This window comes from Schistocerca piceifrons, chromosome 1 (genome assembly GCF_021461385.2).
Source record: "Schistocerca piceifrons isolate TAMUIC-IGC-003096 chromosome 1, iqSchPice1.1, whole genome shotgun sequence".
NCBI classification, from domain to species: domain Eukaryota; kingdom Metazoa; phylum Arthropoda; class Insecta; order Orthoptera; family Acrididae; genus Schistocerca; species Schistocerca piceifrons.
Genome location: NC_060138.1, coordinates 1,238,352,153 through 1,238,367,233, shown reverse-complemented (window position 1 = coordinate 1,238,367,233; position 15,081 = coordinate 1,238,352,153). Strand labels below are relative to the sequence as shown.

Sequence of the window (15,081 nt, the reverse complement as noted above, 5' to 3'; positions counted from 1 at the left end):
GACCTTGGATGCTGTGTGTTTGTTATGCTCTGAGATGACATGGTCCTGGTAGCATTAGAACTTTGGTCTGGGCAGCATTACAACCTCCTTACTCCAGCCTGCACAGAATGCTTTGGTGCATGACTAACACTTTAGACATTTGGCGCAGTGGGAAACAACAGACCGTGTTGCTTAACTGAGTTAACCCTTTGGGCTCTTGACAAGGACACTATGTCAATATCTGATTCTGAGATGTCATCCACAAACATGCCTCCCTCTGTGTGCACTGACAATGGTCTTCCATGTTCACTTCTCCCTGTGTATCTTCTGATGCCAATGCTCAATGTGATTTCTCCCTACCTCTCCCTGTGTGATCTCTATACTGTCATCACCTGACCCCTCTCCCAGTGTTGCCATTTTCATTGTCAACATATCTGCATTTTCTGTTGAGGATCTCTTTATCCAACTCCAAGATGGCACCCTCTTTCTTCTCCAGATTCCTCTACATATGCACGATGATTCCCTAGCTGCCCACATCACTCTTCTTCGCTCCTCCCAGCTTCCACACAATGCTGTTGAGGACATCATCATGGCTTCTGTTGACAACAATGGTCAGCTCATCACCCCCCCCCCCCCCCCCTGTAGTGTGGGACCTGATGATTCCTCTCTCTTGAGTGGGCTGACCTCTGCAGACTCCTCACAGACTACGGGACTATAAGGTCTCAAAATCTGTGATTTCACACTGCCTTCAGCTTCAAGAAATGGTCCAGTTGTGTCTACCTCAAGGGCCTGCCACAACATGACTGGTTGCACAGTCTTGCACGCCTCCTAACCAGTGCCAACTGGCCACCACTCCACCCTGTCAGTTACAGTGCCAGTGCTATATTTCCTTCCTCATGCTCCACACTGCTAGATGGGGAGAGGGTAAGGGAAAGGAGGTGGGAGAGGGGTGCCTCTGTGGTGACTGTTGATGGCAGATTGACTACTGAGAGGCTGCCTAAACTGCTGTGAAGCACAGTGATACCACCCTCGACTCAGTCTGTTTCCTTGTGCCATTGTGATTATTAGTGAATTATGTCATTGTATCAGTATATAGTAATAAAGTGATTGCTTGTCATTATACGCGGGCTATCCACAAAGTACATTATGTTTTGGAATTAAAAATAAATAAAGTATTGGAAATTTTTGTTATTATATACAGATGAAAGCCACACTTAAGTATTACTTTTCTACATAGTTGCCATTTAAATTAAGGCACTTATCGTAGTGATGGACGAGCTTGGAAATTCCTTCGTCGTAAAATTCGGCCGCCTGCGCCTTCAACCACGTGGTTACCTCTTCTTGAAGCTGTGCGTCGTCATCAAAACGCTGCATAGCCAACCAGTTCTTCATTGCTGGGAATAAGTGGAAGTCGCTCGGTGCCAGGTCAGGACTGTATGGCGGATGAGGAAACAACTCCCACTTAAAAGATTCGAGAACTTCACGAGTGGCATTTGCTGTGTGGGCCCGGGCGTTGTCGTGAATCGGCAAGATCTTTGAGCCCAACTTTCCCTTGCGCTTGTTTTGTATTGCTCTTCTGAGGTTGTGCAGAGTTTGGCAATACCTTTGACGGTTTATTGTAGTTCCTCTTTCCAGGAAAGCCACAAAAATCACACCTTTTCTGTCCCAAAAGACAGTCGCCATCACCTTCCTTGCCGGCATTGTCTGCATGCATTTCTTGGGTTTTTGGGGGGAATTTGTGTGCCCCCACTGCATTGACTGCAATTTTGTCTTGCAGTTCACGTGATTAACCCATGTTTCATCACCAGTAACAATGCGATCGAGTAATGAGTCGCCATCTTTCTCGTAAGCGTCCAAAAACGTTAACGCTGCAGCCATTCGCTGATTTTTGTGAATCTCTGTCAAGATTTTTGGTATCCATCTTGCACAAAACTTGTGGTAACCGAGCTTGTCAGTAATGATTTCGTGCAACAATCTTCGTGAAATTTGTGGAAAACTCATAGAGAGTTCCGTTATTGTGAAATTACGGTTTTCACGGACCGCGGCATCGACTTTTTCGACAAGTTCGGCAGTCACTATGCTGGGTCTTCCACTTCGCTCTTCGTCGTGAATGTTAGTTCAGCCATTTTTAAATTTTATGACCCATTGACGCACTCCACCTTCAGTGATTATGTTGTCCCCATACACTTCACAAAGCTGTCGATAGATTTCTATCAGTGTACAGTTTTTTGCAGTCACAAACCTTATTACAGCACGCACTTAACATTTCGCGGCATTTTCAATTAACGCTGACATTTCAAACTGTCACAGTAACTCAACGGAGTACAGCACGAACCTCTCACTAGCACAGCAGGATACCGACTGAGCGGCAGAATGCCATGGCACCAAGATGGCCACGCTAGCCCCGCCCCTAACGGACACAAACGAAAACGTAATGTACTTTGTGGATAGCCCTCGTATTCAACAAGCCTAATGCCTTGTTTCCACAAGCTCAGTAGCGATGATACCGAGAGGTACACTTTTGTTTTACCATAGAAATATTACTACCTATGTTACAGAACATATCATTCTACCCTCATAATGTTAGAAGATTGGTGAGTGCACCAATCATAATAGCAAATGCTAAATTTAAAGGTAACAATTTAGAAACTGTCATCTGTATTAAAAATCCATGCCAGGAGAATTTCCATGTAAGTGTATAATTTAATTTGACCCAGAGTAAGAGTAGTGCTTGCACAATAATAGGTAATATGTTACATGTTTCTCTTATAAGGCTTTTAATATAATACTGGAAGTTGCTTACCTTGGTTCCCCCCTGCCCCTCTCCAAAACTCATGTCTCCTGCTCATTGTGTTCCATTTGTTCTGCTCACAACTTACCTTATCTGTACAAGGGTGATCTCATTGGTACCACGTTTTTATCAAATTCGACTATTCAGCAACTCAACTGTACTGTTTTATTTTATTTACAAGTGGAGACAACAACTTTGGGATCACAGACTTACTTCGAACTTTGTAAACCTTTAGTAGGCCATTAAAACAACATTGTGTGCAAGTAGTAAGGTGTGCACTACTCTGGCAATTCTGAGAAAATCGCAAGAGGAGTCTTATGTGTCTGTTATGTGGCTTATGTATCTTTGAGTAGGTGCTGACGTTATAGTTCGTGATGGCCAAGTGATTAGCATTCGAGCTTCATAAGACAACCCTGTATGAGGCGACATTTCAACTCCCATTGGAACTTAATTATTAATCTATTTTTTTCATCACTGGTCATATTAGTTTGTATGACATTTGAGAGGAGGAAAAAAAAAAAAAAAGTGTGGTTGCACGAAGTTTCAATTTTTGATTTTTGTTTTCCATGTCTGTATGACAAATACCATCCTGAAATGTGTGATGTGGAGAGCACATCTGATGAGTAATTGTACATTACTCTTGTGGTCTGGCACATTGTGACGTAACGTATTACTAATTGTGAATAATGTCATTTTCATCATGATTTATCAAGGTTTGACTTGTGCTTTCAAGCCTGTCCCTCATCCTTGAAAATTTAATTATAAATAGTAAATAGTCCAGCAACACATGAAGTTCACTATAACCTCATAAACAGGATTCAAACCATCGCTGCATCCATGACCCTCTTGCAAAGCACGAACACTAACAATTTGACCCCGACAACTTCTCACAACTGGTAGCTTCATACAGGTGCATCAATTACATAATAGGTGTGTAAAACTTCTCTTGTGATTTTCTTGGAATTGCCAGAGTAGTGCACCTTACTACTTGCACATTATATTGTTTTCACAGCCTGCTAAAAGAGCAAACTTAGAAGTAAATTCATGATCCCGACGTCGTGATGTGCCCTTGTTAGTCATTTTATTTATATCAGTACATATTCAATAGATACATTTTTCTGTGGTAATGCATGGATGTGGAATGAGCCAAACATTTAATTCATTATTATATTCATATCATTAAGAACCACAAACAAAGATTAAATGTACAAATTAGAAAATAACAATAAAAGACACAATCAATAAGTTCTAATTACACTCACCAATGGAGTTTAAGATACATTCTTCAGTTATTATCTAAACAGTTATTTATAAAGTAAACAGGACCATTGTCTTGACTTAAAGAACACAAATTAATGTAATTAAAGTAGCAAGACACACTAAAACAGGAATACAAAAAAATACATGGGAAATAATCTTATGTACTTTTTTTTTTCAATCAAGAACTCCTCTAGCTTACTCTTAAATAGTATATTATTACTTCATAAACACCCTATATTACTTGGAAGTGTGCTGAAGATTTTTGTACTTGTATTTTACACAGTTTTTCTCCAGAGACAAATTTTTCAGGTCACTGTGTATGCTACATTTCCTTCTTGTGTAATGATGACTGTATAACTCATTCATTTCATACTAAGAGGAAATTTGTAGCATGAAAATCATGGCTGAAAAGAGATTTTGCAACGCAATGGTTAGTGTCCCTGTTTGCTTAAAAAGATTACAACATGAGATCATTGGAGGCACACCACGCAAAAATTTGGACAACCTTTTTCTGACTTCCAAAGACATTTATTGACATTGGTGAATTGCCCAAGATGATTATTCCATAACACATAAGGGAATTGAAGTCGCCAGAGTAGACAGATTTTGGGACTCTGATGTCTCCATTTTTGGCAATTATCCAGTTGCCAAATGTTGCTGGTCTAAACCTTTTCAGGGTTTGGTGGATGTGGTGTTCCCAGTTACGCCTGTTATTTATATGGATGTCTAAGAATTCTGAACAATTTGCTCGCTGTATCTTCTGGCTCTCATGTGCATTGTTTATCTCCTGTGGGCTTTTGTGATCAGAATGGCTATGAATGCAATTGGTTTTGCTGAGGTTTATTGATAGAGAATTTACTGTGAACTAGTTCAGAACAACTGCAAGTAATTGATTGGCACTTAACTCGTGTATGTTTTATTGTCTATCATAATACTTGTGTCATCTGCAAACATTGTCAAGTTGCTTGTGATAAATAGTGGAGGACCAAGAACAGAATGTTTTGAAACTCCGTAATCTACTCTACCCCATTCGCATTCTTCCTCTCCTACCAGTGTGTTGTTACCACCTAAAAGTATTTTATATTGTCTGCCCTGAAGATAGCTTGGGAGCCAGCAGTCTATTTGTCCTGTGATTCCATAGTGGTGTGCTTTCTCTCTATGTATCCTGTGTTCAACACAGTTGAAGGCCATAGATAGGTTGCAAAATATGCCAGCTGGCAATGTCTTCTTGTCAATGCATTCCAAAACATTATTGGTAAATGAAAATATAGCTTCAGTTATGGAGCTACCTTCTATGAATCCAAACTGGTTTTTACCAATTATTGATAAGTTTTTTCTGTGATTTACTATCCTGGAAGCAATAATTTTTCGAGGCCTCCTTTGTGGAGAGGCTCTACACTATCATAATTCATCCTGTCAGGGTAGATACCTTGTGGAGAGAGGCATTGAATGTATGAGCTAGGAGTTGCTGAACTGACTGCTACAGGCTTTTAGCAGTTTACTAGAAATATTGTTGACAGAAGTTGTGTTTTTACTTCTTAAAGAAATTATGATTTTTCTTTCTTCCTGTATTCTTGTAGGGGCTATACCTATCTCCTCTAAAGAATTTGGGAAATGGTCTTTCAGTATTTTTATGGCCTTTTCTAAGGAGCCATTGGGTTCTGTTTTCTCAACAAAACTTAAAAAGTGTTTATTAAAAAACCTTGTCACAATCACTTGATTTTGTACTTTGCTACTTTCATTGTTGCGAACAATGTTTTGGGTCCAGCTGGGGCACTTTGCACCACTCTCACTCCTTACCACTTCCCATACAGTTTTGATTTTGTTAGACTTCTGAATAACTGTATAATTAGTGATTTTTTTACAGTGATTTAAGTGGATTGGATTTTCTTAATTTTTAGAGGTGATGTACAGTGCTTACTTCCTTTTCCATGAAATCTTAATACCATTGGTTATCTAGGGCCTTTTGGTGAGTTTTTTGGTTTGGGTCTTATACAGGGTGTCCCAGCTATCTTGTCCACCGAAAATATCTCTGGAACAATAACAGCTATTGGAAAACGACTTTCACCGGTATCAATGCAGGGCTGGGGCCCATGAATGTACATATTTGGAAACATTCTAAAACGAAAGCATATGCGTTTTTTAACACAAACTTATGTTTTTTTAAATGGACCTCCTATATTTTTTCTTCAGCGATCCATAGCATGACAAAGCACATACACAATGGCGTTGATTGCATCGCAATATTTCCATTACATCCCGAGATATTAAGACGCGAAGTTGACGCTTGAAACATCCGACATGCGCTGCTAGTGCACGTCCTGAGGCTCAGGCGTGAACCCCATGCTGCCCATAATCGCGATGTGATTGACATGTGTTATCACACCTCCATACTTATCAAGAGGTCCGAAACGAATAATACAGTCTGCTGCCATCAACTCTCATAAGCACATAATGGTTTCCCTCTTGCACGTTTTACGCATCTACGTGCACAATATGAACCAGTACCGATCGGTGTACACCCGTCAGATTGTCTTATTTATCCTGCACACCCAAAATAAGGTTTATCTAATGCGTTATATGACCCATTGTGCCTGTCGCGCAGGGCCTGGCTCTACCTAGTCAAGTGTCCAACGTAGTTCCCACTACTGCCACAGTTATCACTTCGCCTTGTTTATGATTTGCGACCCATGCAAACTCCTGTACTCCACCACCCTCCGAGCATCCCATTTGTTGTTGCTTTGGCGTGCAGTACACCGCTTGCCAGTGTAGTTGTGAATCAGAGTAATCTAGTGACGGCACGGAGGTAGTACACATTGTGAATAAACGTTGTGTTGTGGAACTTATACTGTACAGTATAATGTACACACATGAAGATATGGTAGAAAAGCTGCTGATCTATGGAGAATGTACGTTGATGGGAAATATGTTATGAGATTGCTTGTTTGTTGATAGTACTGTTAGCGAATGTTATGATTATTAAGTTAATATGTCTGTTTTCTACCCTACTCTACATACCTGTACTGTACCCTGTTGTAGGTGCACGAAATGCTGTTCAGGCAGAATGACTGTACAGAAGACAATTCCCTGACAAGCCATCGCCTTCGCGCCAGATGTTTGGTCGTCTCACATCTCATCTACATGAAATGGGAAGCTTAAATCCAAGACCTCGACATCGTCCTAGAACACGCACAGATGAATGTGCTGAAGTTGCTGTGCTCGCTACCATAGCTGTGAATCCTCAAATCAGCACACGTCAAATTGAACGTGAAGTTGGTGTGTCGAAATCAAGTGCATAGCGTATTCTTAAACGTCATAAATTTCATCCTTACCATGTTAATTAACACCAGGATCTTCATGGAAATGACTTCCACAATAGGGTAACATTTTGTCGGTGGGCTCAGCAAAAACTTCTGATTAATCCAAATTTTTTTGCAGATGTTCTCTTTACTGACGAGGCATCATTCCTCAACAAAGGAATTGTCAATATGAGGAATATGCATTATTGGTCCGCAGACAATCCAAAATGGCTCCGTCAGGTGGAGCATCAACGGCCGTGGAAAGTTAATGTTTGGTGTGGGATTATTGGAGATACCATTATCGGACCTTTCTTTATAAATGGCATCCAAAATGACAGACAATACTCCAGTTTATACGACACAATCTTCCTGTTCTCTTGGACACCATACCTCTGAACCGGAGAATGGTCATGTGGTATCAGCATGACGGATGCCCTGCACATAACGCCTTACGAGCACAACGACTTCTGAACCGCAAGTTCCCTGGTAGGTGGATTAGACGAGGTGGCCCATTAGGTGCCCTGCCCAATCTCTGCACCTTACACCGCTGGATTATTTTCTTTGGGGAGCAGTGAAGGATGCTGTTTACCAACATGAACCAACAACACCAGAGGACATGAAGCAACGCATTATTGATGTTTGTACAGCCATCAAAGAGGAAACAGTAGCACGAAGTAGGGCATCCTTCAGCCACAGAGTGACCCTATGTATGCAAGCCAATGGGCATCAGTTTGAGCATGAGATGTGAACGGTATGTTTAGTATGTAGTGCTGGTATCACAGTGGAAGTTTCTACAAAGGGCCATTTTACCCAGTGATGTTAAGAAACATTTGTTTGCAACAATTTGTCATTTAATGCATTAGATAAACATAACATTGATAATTATGTGATAATAAAACTAATTGGTTAAACATGTTTACATTCATCTTCTATGCCCTACCTGAACTTTCCAAATCAAAACATTTTTACCTAAACAATGGTAAAACTTTTAGTCCACTTGCTCGTTTCACTAAAACCATCAACATGAATTTTACTATTACGAGTGAATGATTAACTGTCACTTGCGCTAGATCTACAGTAAAGTAAAGTTTTAACGTTGAATGGCATTACCTTTTTAGTAACGGATTAACGATAAGTGAAGTTAACTTTGTGACTAACATTGCGGTACACAGATATGTTACAGAACCGCATCACCCCTAACCTATGGGATAAATACCTGCTGGAATGTACGACTTTAATGCAGGATGGCAGCAGACCATATTATTCGTTTCGGGCCTCTTGATAAGTATGGAAGTGTGATTACACATGTCAATCACATCGCGATTACGGGCAGCATGAGGTTCACGCCTGAGCCTCAGGACGTGCGCTAGCAGCGCATGTCGGGTGTTTCAAGCATCAACTTCGCATCTTAATATCTTGGGATGTAATGGGAATACTGCGATACAATCAACGCCATTGTGTATGTGCTTTGTCACGCTATGGATTGCTGAAGAAAAAATATAGGAGGTCCATTTAAAAAACATAAGTTTGTGTTAAAAATAACATATGCTTTCGTTTTAGAATGTTTCCAAATATGTACATTCATGGGCCCCAGCCGTACATTGATACCGGTGAAAGTTGTTTTCCAATAGCGGTTATTGTTCCAGAGATATTTTGGGTGGACAAGATAGCTGGGACACCCTGTATATCATTTTTAGGAAGTTGCTTTCAAATATCAGTGACGCTCCATTTGTGAAAAGATTGTACATGGAATTGTCTTTATCTAAATTACACATAGATCTCCAGTGTGAGTCTCAGAGATGTGATTTAAAAGACTGGATAGTTTCATCATTAATTATCTCAGTTGCTTTACAGTGGGGCTCACTTTAATTTACATGTGTTTTTGTCCATCATGGTCAGAGTGACCATTCAGGGCTTGCCTGGTACTTGTATCACCTATATGGTCTGGTCTAAATATGTTATCAGTTAGTGTGCTTGTACATGAAGTTATTCTAGTTGGGAAACTAATTACAAAACTGTGAGTGATTATCTCTGTTCTTTCTATGGTCTTTGAATTTCACATGGAAATGTCACTCTGAATTTAATTTGATCTTGCTGAGGTTTCTATGATGTGTTATATGCCTTGTTTAACCTTACATGAAGCAGACAGCATTTTGTTAGAAAATATGGTATGTGTATTTACCTGTAATTCCTGCAGAAAAAGAAGGGAGGAAGATTAGAGCATAAAATCTGATTAACAGTTTATTTGTTGTGACTATCTATGACTCAACATCTCTGCTATTTGACGAGAAGCAACTATCTTTTTCATAATATTGTTATGTTCCATACTTGATTTTCCATTGTTTGATAGTTAATTAATTGTATGTGAAGTACTGGCTTAATTTCAGAAGGAAATGGCCATAGTCTGAGTGGAGGATCAATCTTTACATTTGCTTGAAGTAGTTTAAAAGTTAAAATCCTGTGGTCTGGTGGATACTGGAATCCCAATCATCCTGAACATGAGGTCAGCATCTTAACACCTGTATGCAGTGTTACTTTTGTATCCATCACTGTACTAATGAAAGAAAATGTATAATGCCATAAAAATCAGTTAATTGTGGATCTGTTAGCCTTACCTTCCAGTCGAACCATTTTGTGTTCACAATCTGTAATGAAAATAATGAATTTTTGAAAATATAATGTGATTGGATAGATAAAAAATCTACTCACTAAGCATCAAGCAGCAGCAGAAAAACTCTTGTATGAGAGTTACTATGCATGCAAGTTATTGGAGCCAGTGGCTCCTTCTTCTGGCAGAAAGGTTGAAGGGGACAACCTTCAGTCAGAAGAAGGAGCCATTGGCTCTGATAGCTTGCATATGTAATAGTTTTTATATGCGTGTTCTCCTGCTGCCACTTGGTGAGTAGATTTTTACCTGTCCAATTACATTACAATCTATAATGATACTGTGTCCAGTCAAATGGTAAAATATTTATGTCATTACAGTGTTTTTTAATTGTAAAAAACTGTTTTAGCAAATTCAATATTTGATTCAGATTCAAATAAATACTGAATCTAAGTCTGAGTTTCTTGTATTTTACAGTTAACTAACAAAGTAATTGCTGAAGGAGCGGACGTGAATGGCAGAAAAGTTTGTGGGAGATATTCACCATCAACAGAGAAAGTCCACACTATAAGATGTTTGGTTGGTTCAAATTTTATACAATATGAAACCAGTTCACTGATATCATAGGTATGTAACATTTCTTTCTTTTTTGCAGGGATGCTACACTGCAGGAGATGGTGTAGTGCATGATGAGCTGTCAGGCCAATCCCCTCTGTTTGATGTTCTTCGTTCTTTGAAGGTAAACAAGTATTTGGTACACATTAGTAGACATTTTGTAACTGACAATTGGTTATCATTGGAAAATTGTACAACAGTGGTCAGTGCCTCTGTCAATTAAAGTGAGTGCTGTGAAAAGCTCATTGAGAAGAAATAAATACTTTACAGTTCACCAGTGACTTGTAATTCTGTCAGGTAATGCAAAGAATTTCTAACAACAATTAAACAGATTGGATAGTTGAATGGGATGGATAGCATCTTGAAAAGAGATTGTAAGATGGACATAATCAAAAGTAAAACAAGGATAATAGAGTGAAATTGAATTAAGTCAGGCAATGCTAAGGGAATTAGAATAGGAAGGGGGAAACTAAAAGGCATAGTCGAGCTTTGCTATTGATGAATGAAATAAAAACTGGCAGTAGCAAGAAAAGCATTTTTGTGCAAGAGGAATGTGTTAATATCTAAGAAGAATTTAAATGTTAGGAAGTCTTTTCTGAAGCTTTGTGTATGGAGTGTAGCTTTTTATGGAAGTGAAATGTGGACAATAAGAAGTTCAGGAAAAAGATAATACAAGCTTTTGAAATGTCATGTTACAGGAAAATTTCAGATAACCAAATCACTTTAATGTGCTAGACCAAGACCCAACAAGCAACAAATGTGCCAAGAGCAGACTCAACTGAGAACGTGAAGACCTCACTGCGATGCTCCGGTCACTGTTTGATTGTGCCACTGCTTGTCTGCATTACCCATACCACCAGATGCCAACATGGGCTAGACAAATTGTAACAAGATAAGTGGTGCCAACATTTTGTTATGTCCATAGCCTCCGTGGCACCATTGTGTTAGATGTGTTAACATGGGGTTAGCACAGTCCTGTCCCCTTGGCAGTGCAACTGTGAGACAGTGTACATCTGGTGTCCTTCTCCCGCAATGTGGGATGGCATGCAGCACCCAGGAAAGTGATGCCCATGTCTTCAGGGGAACTGTGGATAGGCGCCTGCAGATAAGCCAAAAATCCACTGTCAGCCAGTAACATAGAGTAGGGCTGGGAATGACCCAGGTGGTGATGGCTCTGTTGCTTCAGGACACCCATAGTTGCAGGGGGCACTAACCTAAGAATGGAGTCCATGGCAGTGTCCAGGGCCTTGGAGGAAGGTGTAGGAGTTGGTTGCTATATTGCCTGTTTACCATCTGGAACCACTAAATGCTTGCTCACGGGACTAGAAAAGATGTCGGAGGAGACTCCAATGATGGCAGCAAGTGAGAAGACAAGTGCTCCAGGAGGGAGAAGGTCCTGGGAGGCATGTGGAGGCATGGTGGTAAACTTATAGATAAACGTTTCCAGTTGGTATAAATATAATATAAGTGTTGTTACATTAGTGGAAGTGTTAGTGAAGTGTTAAAGAAGATTAAACAGGGTAAGAAGTTTATTTCCCTTCTCTCACCTATAGCACGGACTTTAGGCTTAATTTCACACGCACGTATCATAAGTAAACAGTGACTTAAACCTATATGTAATCACCAGTTTTTTAATTCAGTACTCTTTCAATTTATTTATATCTGCCTGAATAGTTTCTAGGGTCCTTTGTTTACATTTTAGTCAGTACTTAAAATCATTATAAACTATTTCTGTTTTTACCATGAATGAGAAGTGTGTGACACGCCGTAGGATCGTTAGTTCCAGGGCGTGGTGTGATGGGTGCTGTAGTTTCTTTCATTGGGGCGAATGTAGTGGTGTGGGAAATGGGGACATAAATGAGGCTCACCAGTGGTATTGTAGGATCTGCAGTAGAGATAGGAAAATACTGGAACAGGAAGGGAAAATTGCAACTCTTCAAGCTGGCTTAGACAAAGCAAGGGAGGATCTGGACAGGTTAAAGAGGGAGAAGGGTGAACAGAGGTGGGAAGTGGCAACAGGTAATAGGGGGAACAGGCAAAGGAGAGCATCAGACAGCTTTGTCATAGATCTAGAAAATAGATTTGACCTGTTGCCTCAGTCAGAATCGGATGAGGCTCATGTAGCTGTAGCTGTAGAAAGGGCACACAAGCTTTCAAGGACTCGAAAAAGGTAGGGAAATTTGTAAAGAGAAAGAAAGTTCTGTTGTTAGGTAGTTCCCATGGTAGAGTTGTTGGCCAAATTCTGCAGGGAAGTCTAGGTCCAGAGTACCAGGTCACAAACTTTTTCAAGCCTAGTGCAGATCTGGGTCAGGTAACAGAGGATGTAGGTTCTTTATGCAAGGATTTCACTAAGAAGGATGCCGTGGTTATAATGGGTGGTCCGGGAAATAGCATTGACACAGACTCTGAATATTCCATAGAGAGTGACCTGGTGAAGATAGCATCAGCAACGAAGCATTCAAGTGTGGGATTTGTGTCTGTGTTGAAACGCCATGATCGGCCTCATTTGAACTCTTCCGTCGGGAGGGTGAACTTGGAGTTTGAGTGGCTGCTTAGGATGGATATAGGGTCCCATATTGGTTTGATTCCTGTGGATGCTATCAATAAGTGGGGCAACACTAGGCATGGCCTTCACCTCAATAGGAAAGGGAAGGGAAAACTGTCTGGGTTGATTGCAGAAAACTTGAGGGGGGGGGGGGGGGGGGCACTGTCAAAAGTGGTAAAATACCAGTGGTTACAGGTGTCAGAGGGATGCCTTTTTTAGGATAGGGAAGCGGGAAAGAAAACGAGTTTTAAGAGAGATTGTCAGACACATTCAGTTTGAGAAAACAGATGAACAGGAGTCAGATTTTAGCAAACAGACTCCATTTAAACAATGTTTAACAGAAAGTAATCAGAAACTGCCATTTCATCTTTGCCAAAGCAGTTATAATCCCATTAGTATGCACTATCAGTTATCTTTATTACACCAGAACATTCTGGGACTCGGAAATAAAGTTGATGAACTACTCATTTGTATTGATGAAATGAATTCATCTAACCAAATTGACATAATCTGCCTCTCTCTGAACATCAAGTGACCACTGGTATAGATATGTTAGACATTTCAGGACTTAAGCTAGCTTCCTACTTATGCAGAGTAGCTATGGATGAAGGAGGAGTTGCCACATTTATTAAAAACTGTCATAAAATCAAGAACATTGACATTAATAAATTATGTTTAATGCAGCATCTAGAAGCATGTGCAACAGAAGTAGAGTTCCATAACAGATCCTATATAACAGTATCTATTTACCGAGCACCCGCAGGAAATTATAGTCTATTCATAAATCATCTAGAAGCTCTTTTGGGTTATTTAACAGGAAGAAACAAAGAAATTTTGATTGCTGGTGACTTTAATACAGATTTTCTAATGCAATCTTTCAGTAAACATTTACTGCAGTTAGTAATGTTGTCTTTCAATCTAACTCACACTGTAAACTTTCCAACTAGGACCACTAAATCCTCAAGGACAGTCATTGATAACATTTTTATAGGCAAATCAAAGGAACAAAATCATATCATGAAACCTGTAATAAATGGACTATCAGATCATGACATGCAACCCCTTGTTTTAGATGTAAATTTTAAGCAGATTATCAAGACTGCTAAATCTGAGTACAGGAGAGTAGTCAATCAACCAAAAATTGAGTGTTTTAGAAAACTGCTCAAAGATATGAACTGGAAAGATGTTTATAGTGATCATGACATGAATGAAAAATATAACACATTCATGAACAATGTCAGTACCATGTTTGAAAACTGTTTTCCTCTAAAAGTTACTCAAATTAAACAGAAGTCTATAATAAAACCATGGATTACACAATGAATAAAGATTTCCTGTAAGACAAAAAGGAAAATGTATCTGTTGACAAAGAATAGCTCCAATGCTGATGATTTAGCTAAATACAAGGAATACTGTAAAATATTAAAAAAAGTAATTCAGATATCTAAACAAATGCACTATGAGAAGAAGATAGCAATGTCAGGGAACAAAATAAAAACAATATGGGATATAGTGAAAGAGGAGATCAGTAGAACCAGAAAGGAACAGGAGCAAATAGCATTAAGGGTAGATGATACATTAGTAACCAATGGGCATAGTGTGGCAAATCTATTTAATAAGTACTTTATATCCGTTACTGATAGAATGGGATTGTCAGTATCAGTAAATAATGCCCCTGAATATCTGAAACTAGCCTTTACAAATAGCTTCAAGTACACGAATATGTCACTCACTTCACCAAAGGAAATAACTTCCATAAGAAAGTCTTTAAAAACAAAGCATTCTAGTGGCTATGATGAAATATCAACAAAGTTAATTAAGTTATTTTCTTGTGAGTTTAGTACAGTTCTAAGTTACTTGTGTAACCAGTCAATTATAACTGGGATGTTTCCTGACTGGCTAAAATATACAGATGTTAAGCCTCTATTCAAGAAAGGGGATAAAGAGATACCATCAAACTACAGACTGATTTCACTTTTGCCAGCAT

General features: G+C 39.5%; 1 protein-coding gene across 1 annotated transcript in view; it reads left to right on the top strand.

Moving 5' to 3' along the window:
• The window catches only part of LOC124781976 (serine/threonine-protein phosphatase 6 regulatory ankyrin repeat subunit C-like), a 383,424-nt gene that overhangs the window by 151,664 nt on the left and 216,679 nt on the right, over positions 1–15,081 (top strand). Inside the window, exons 8-9 of the mRNA XM_047253904.1 lie at positions 10,412–10,513; positions 10,590–10,673. Coding sequence (XP_047109860.1) covers positions 10,412–10,513; positions 10,590–10,673 — 186 coding nt within the window. The remainder of the gene's footprint in view (positions 1–10,411; positions 10,514–10,589; positions 10,674–15,081) is intronic.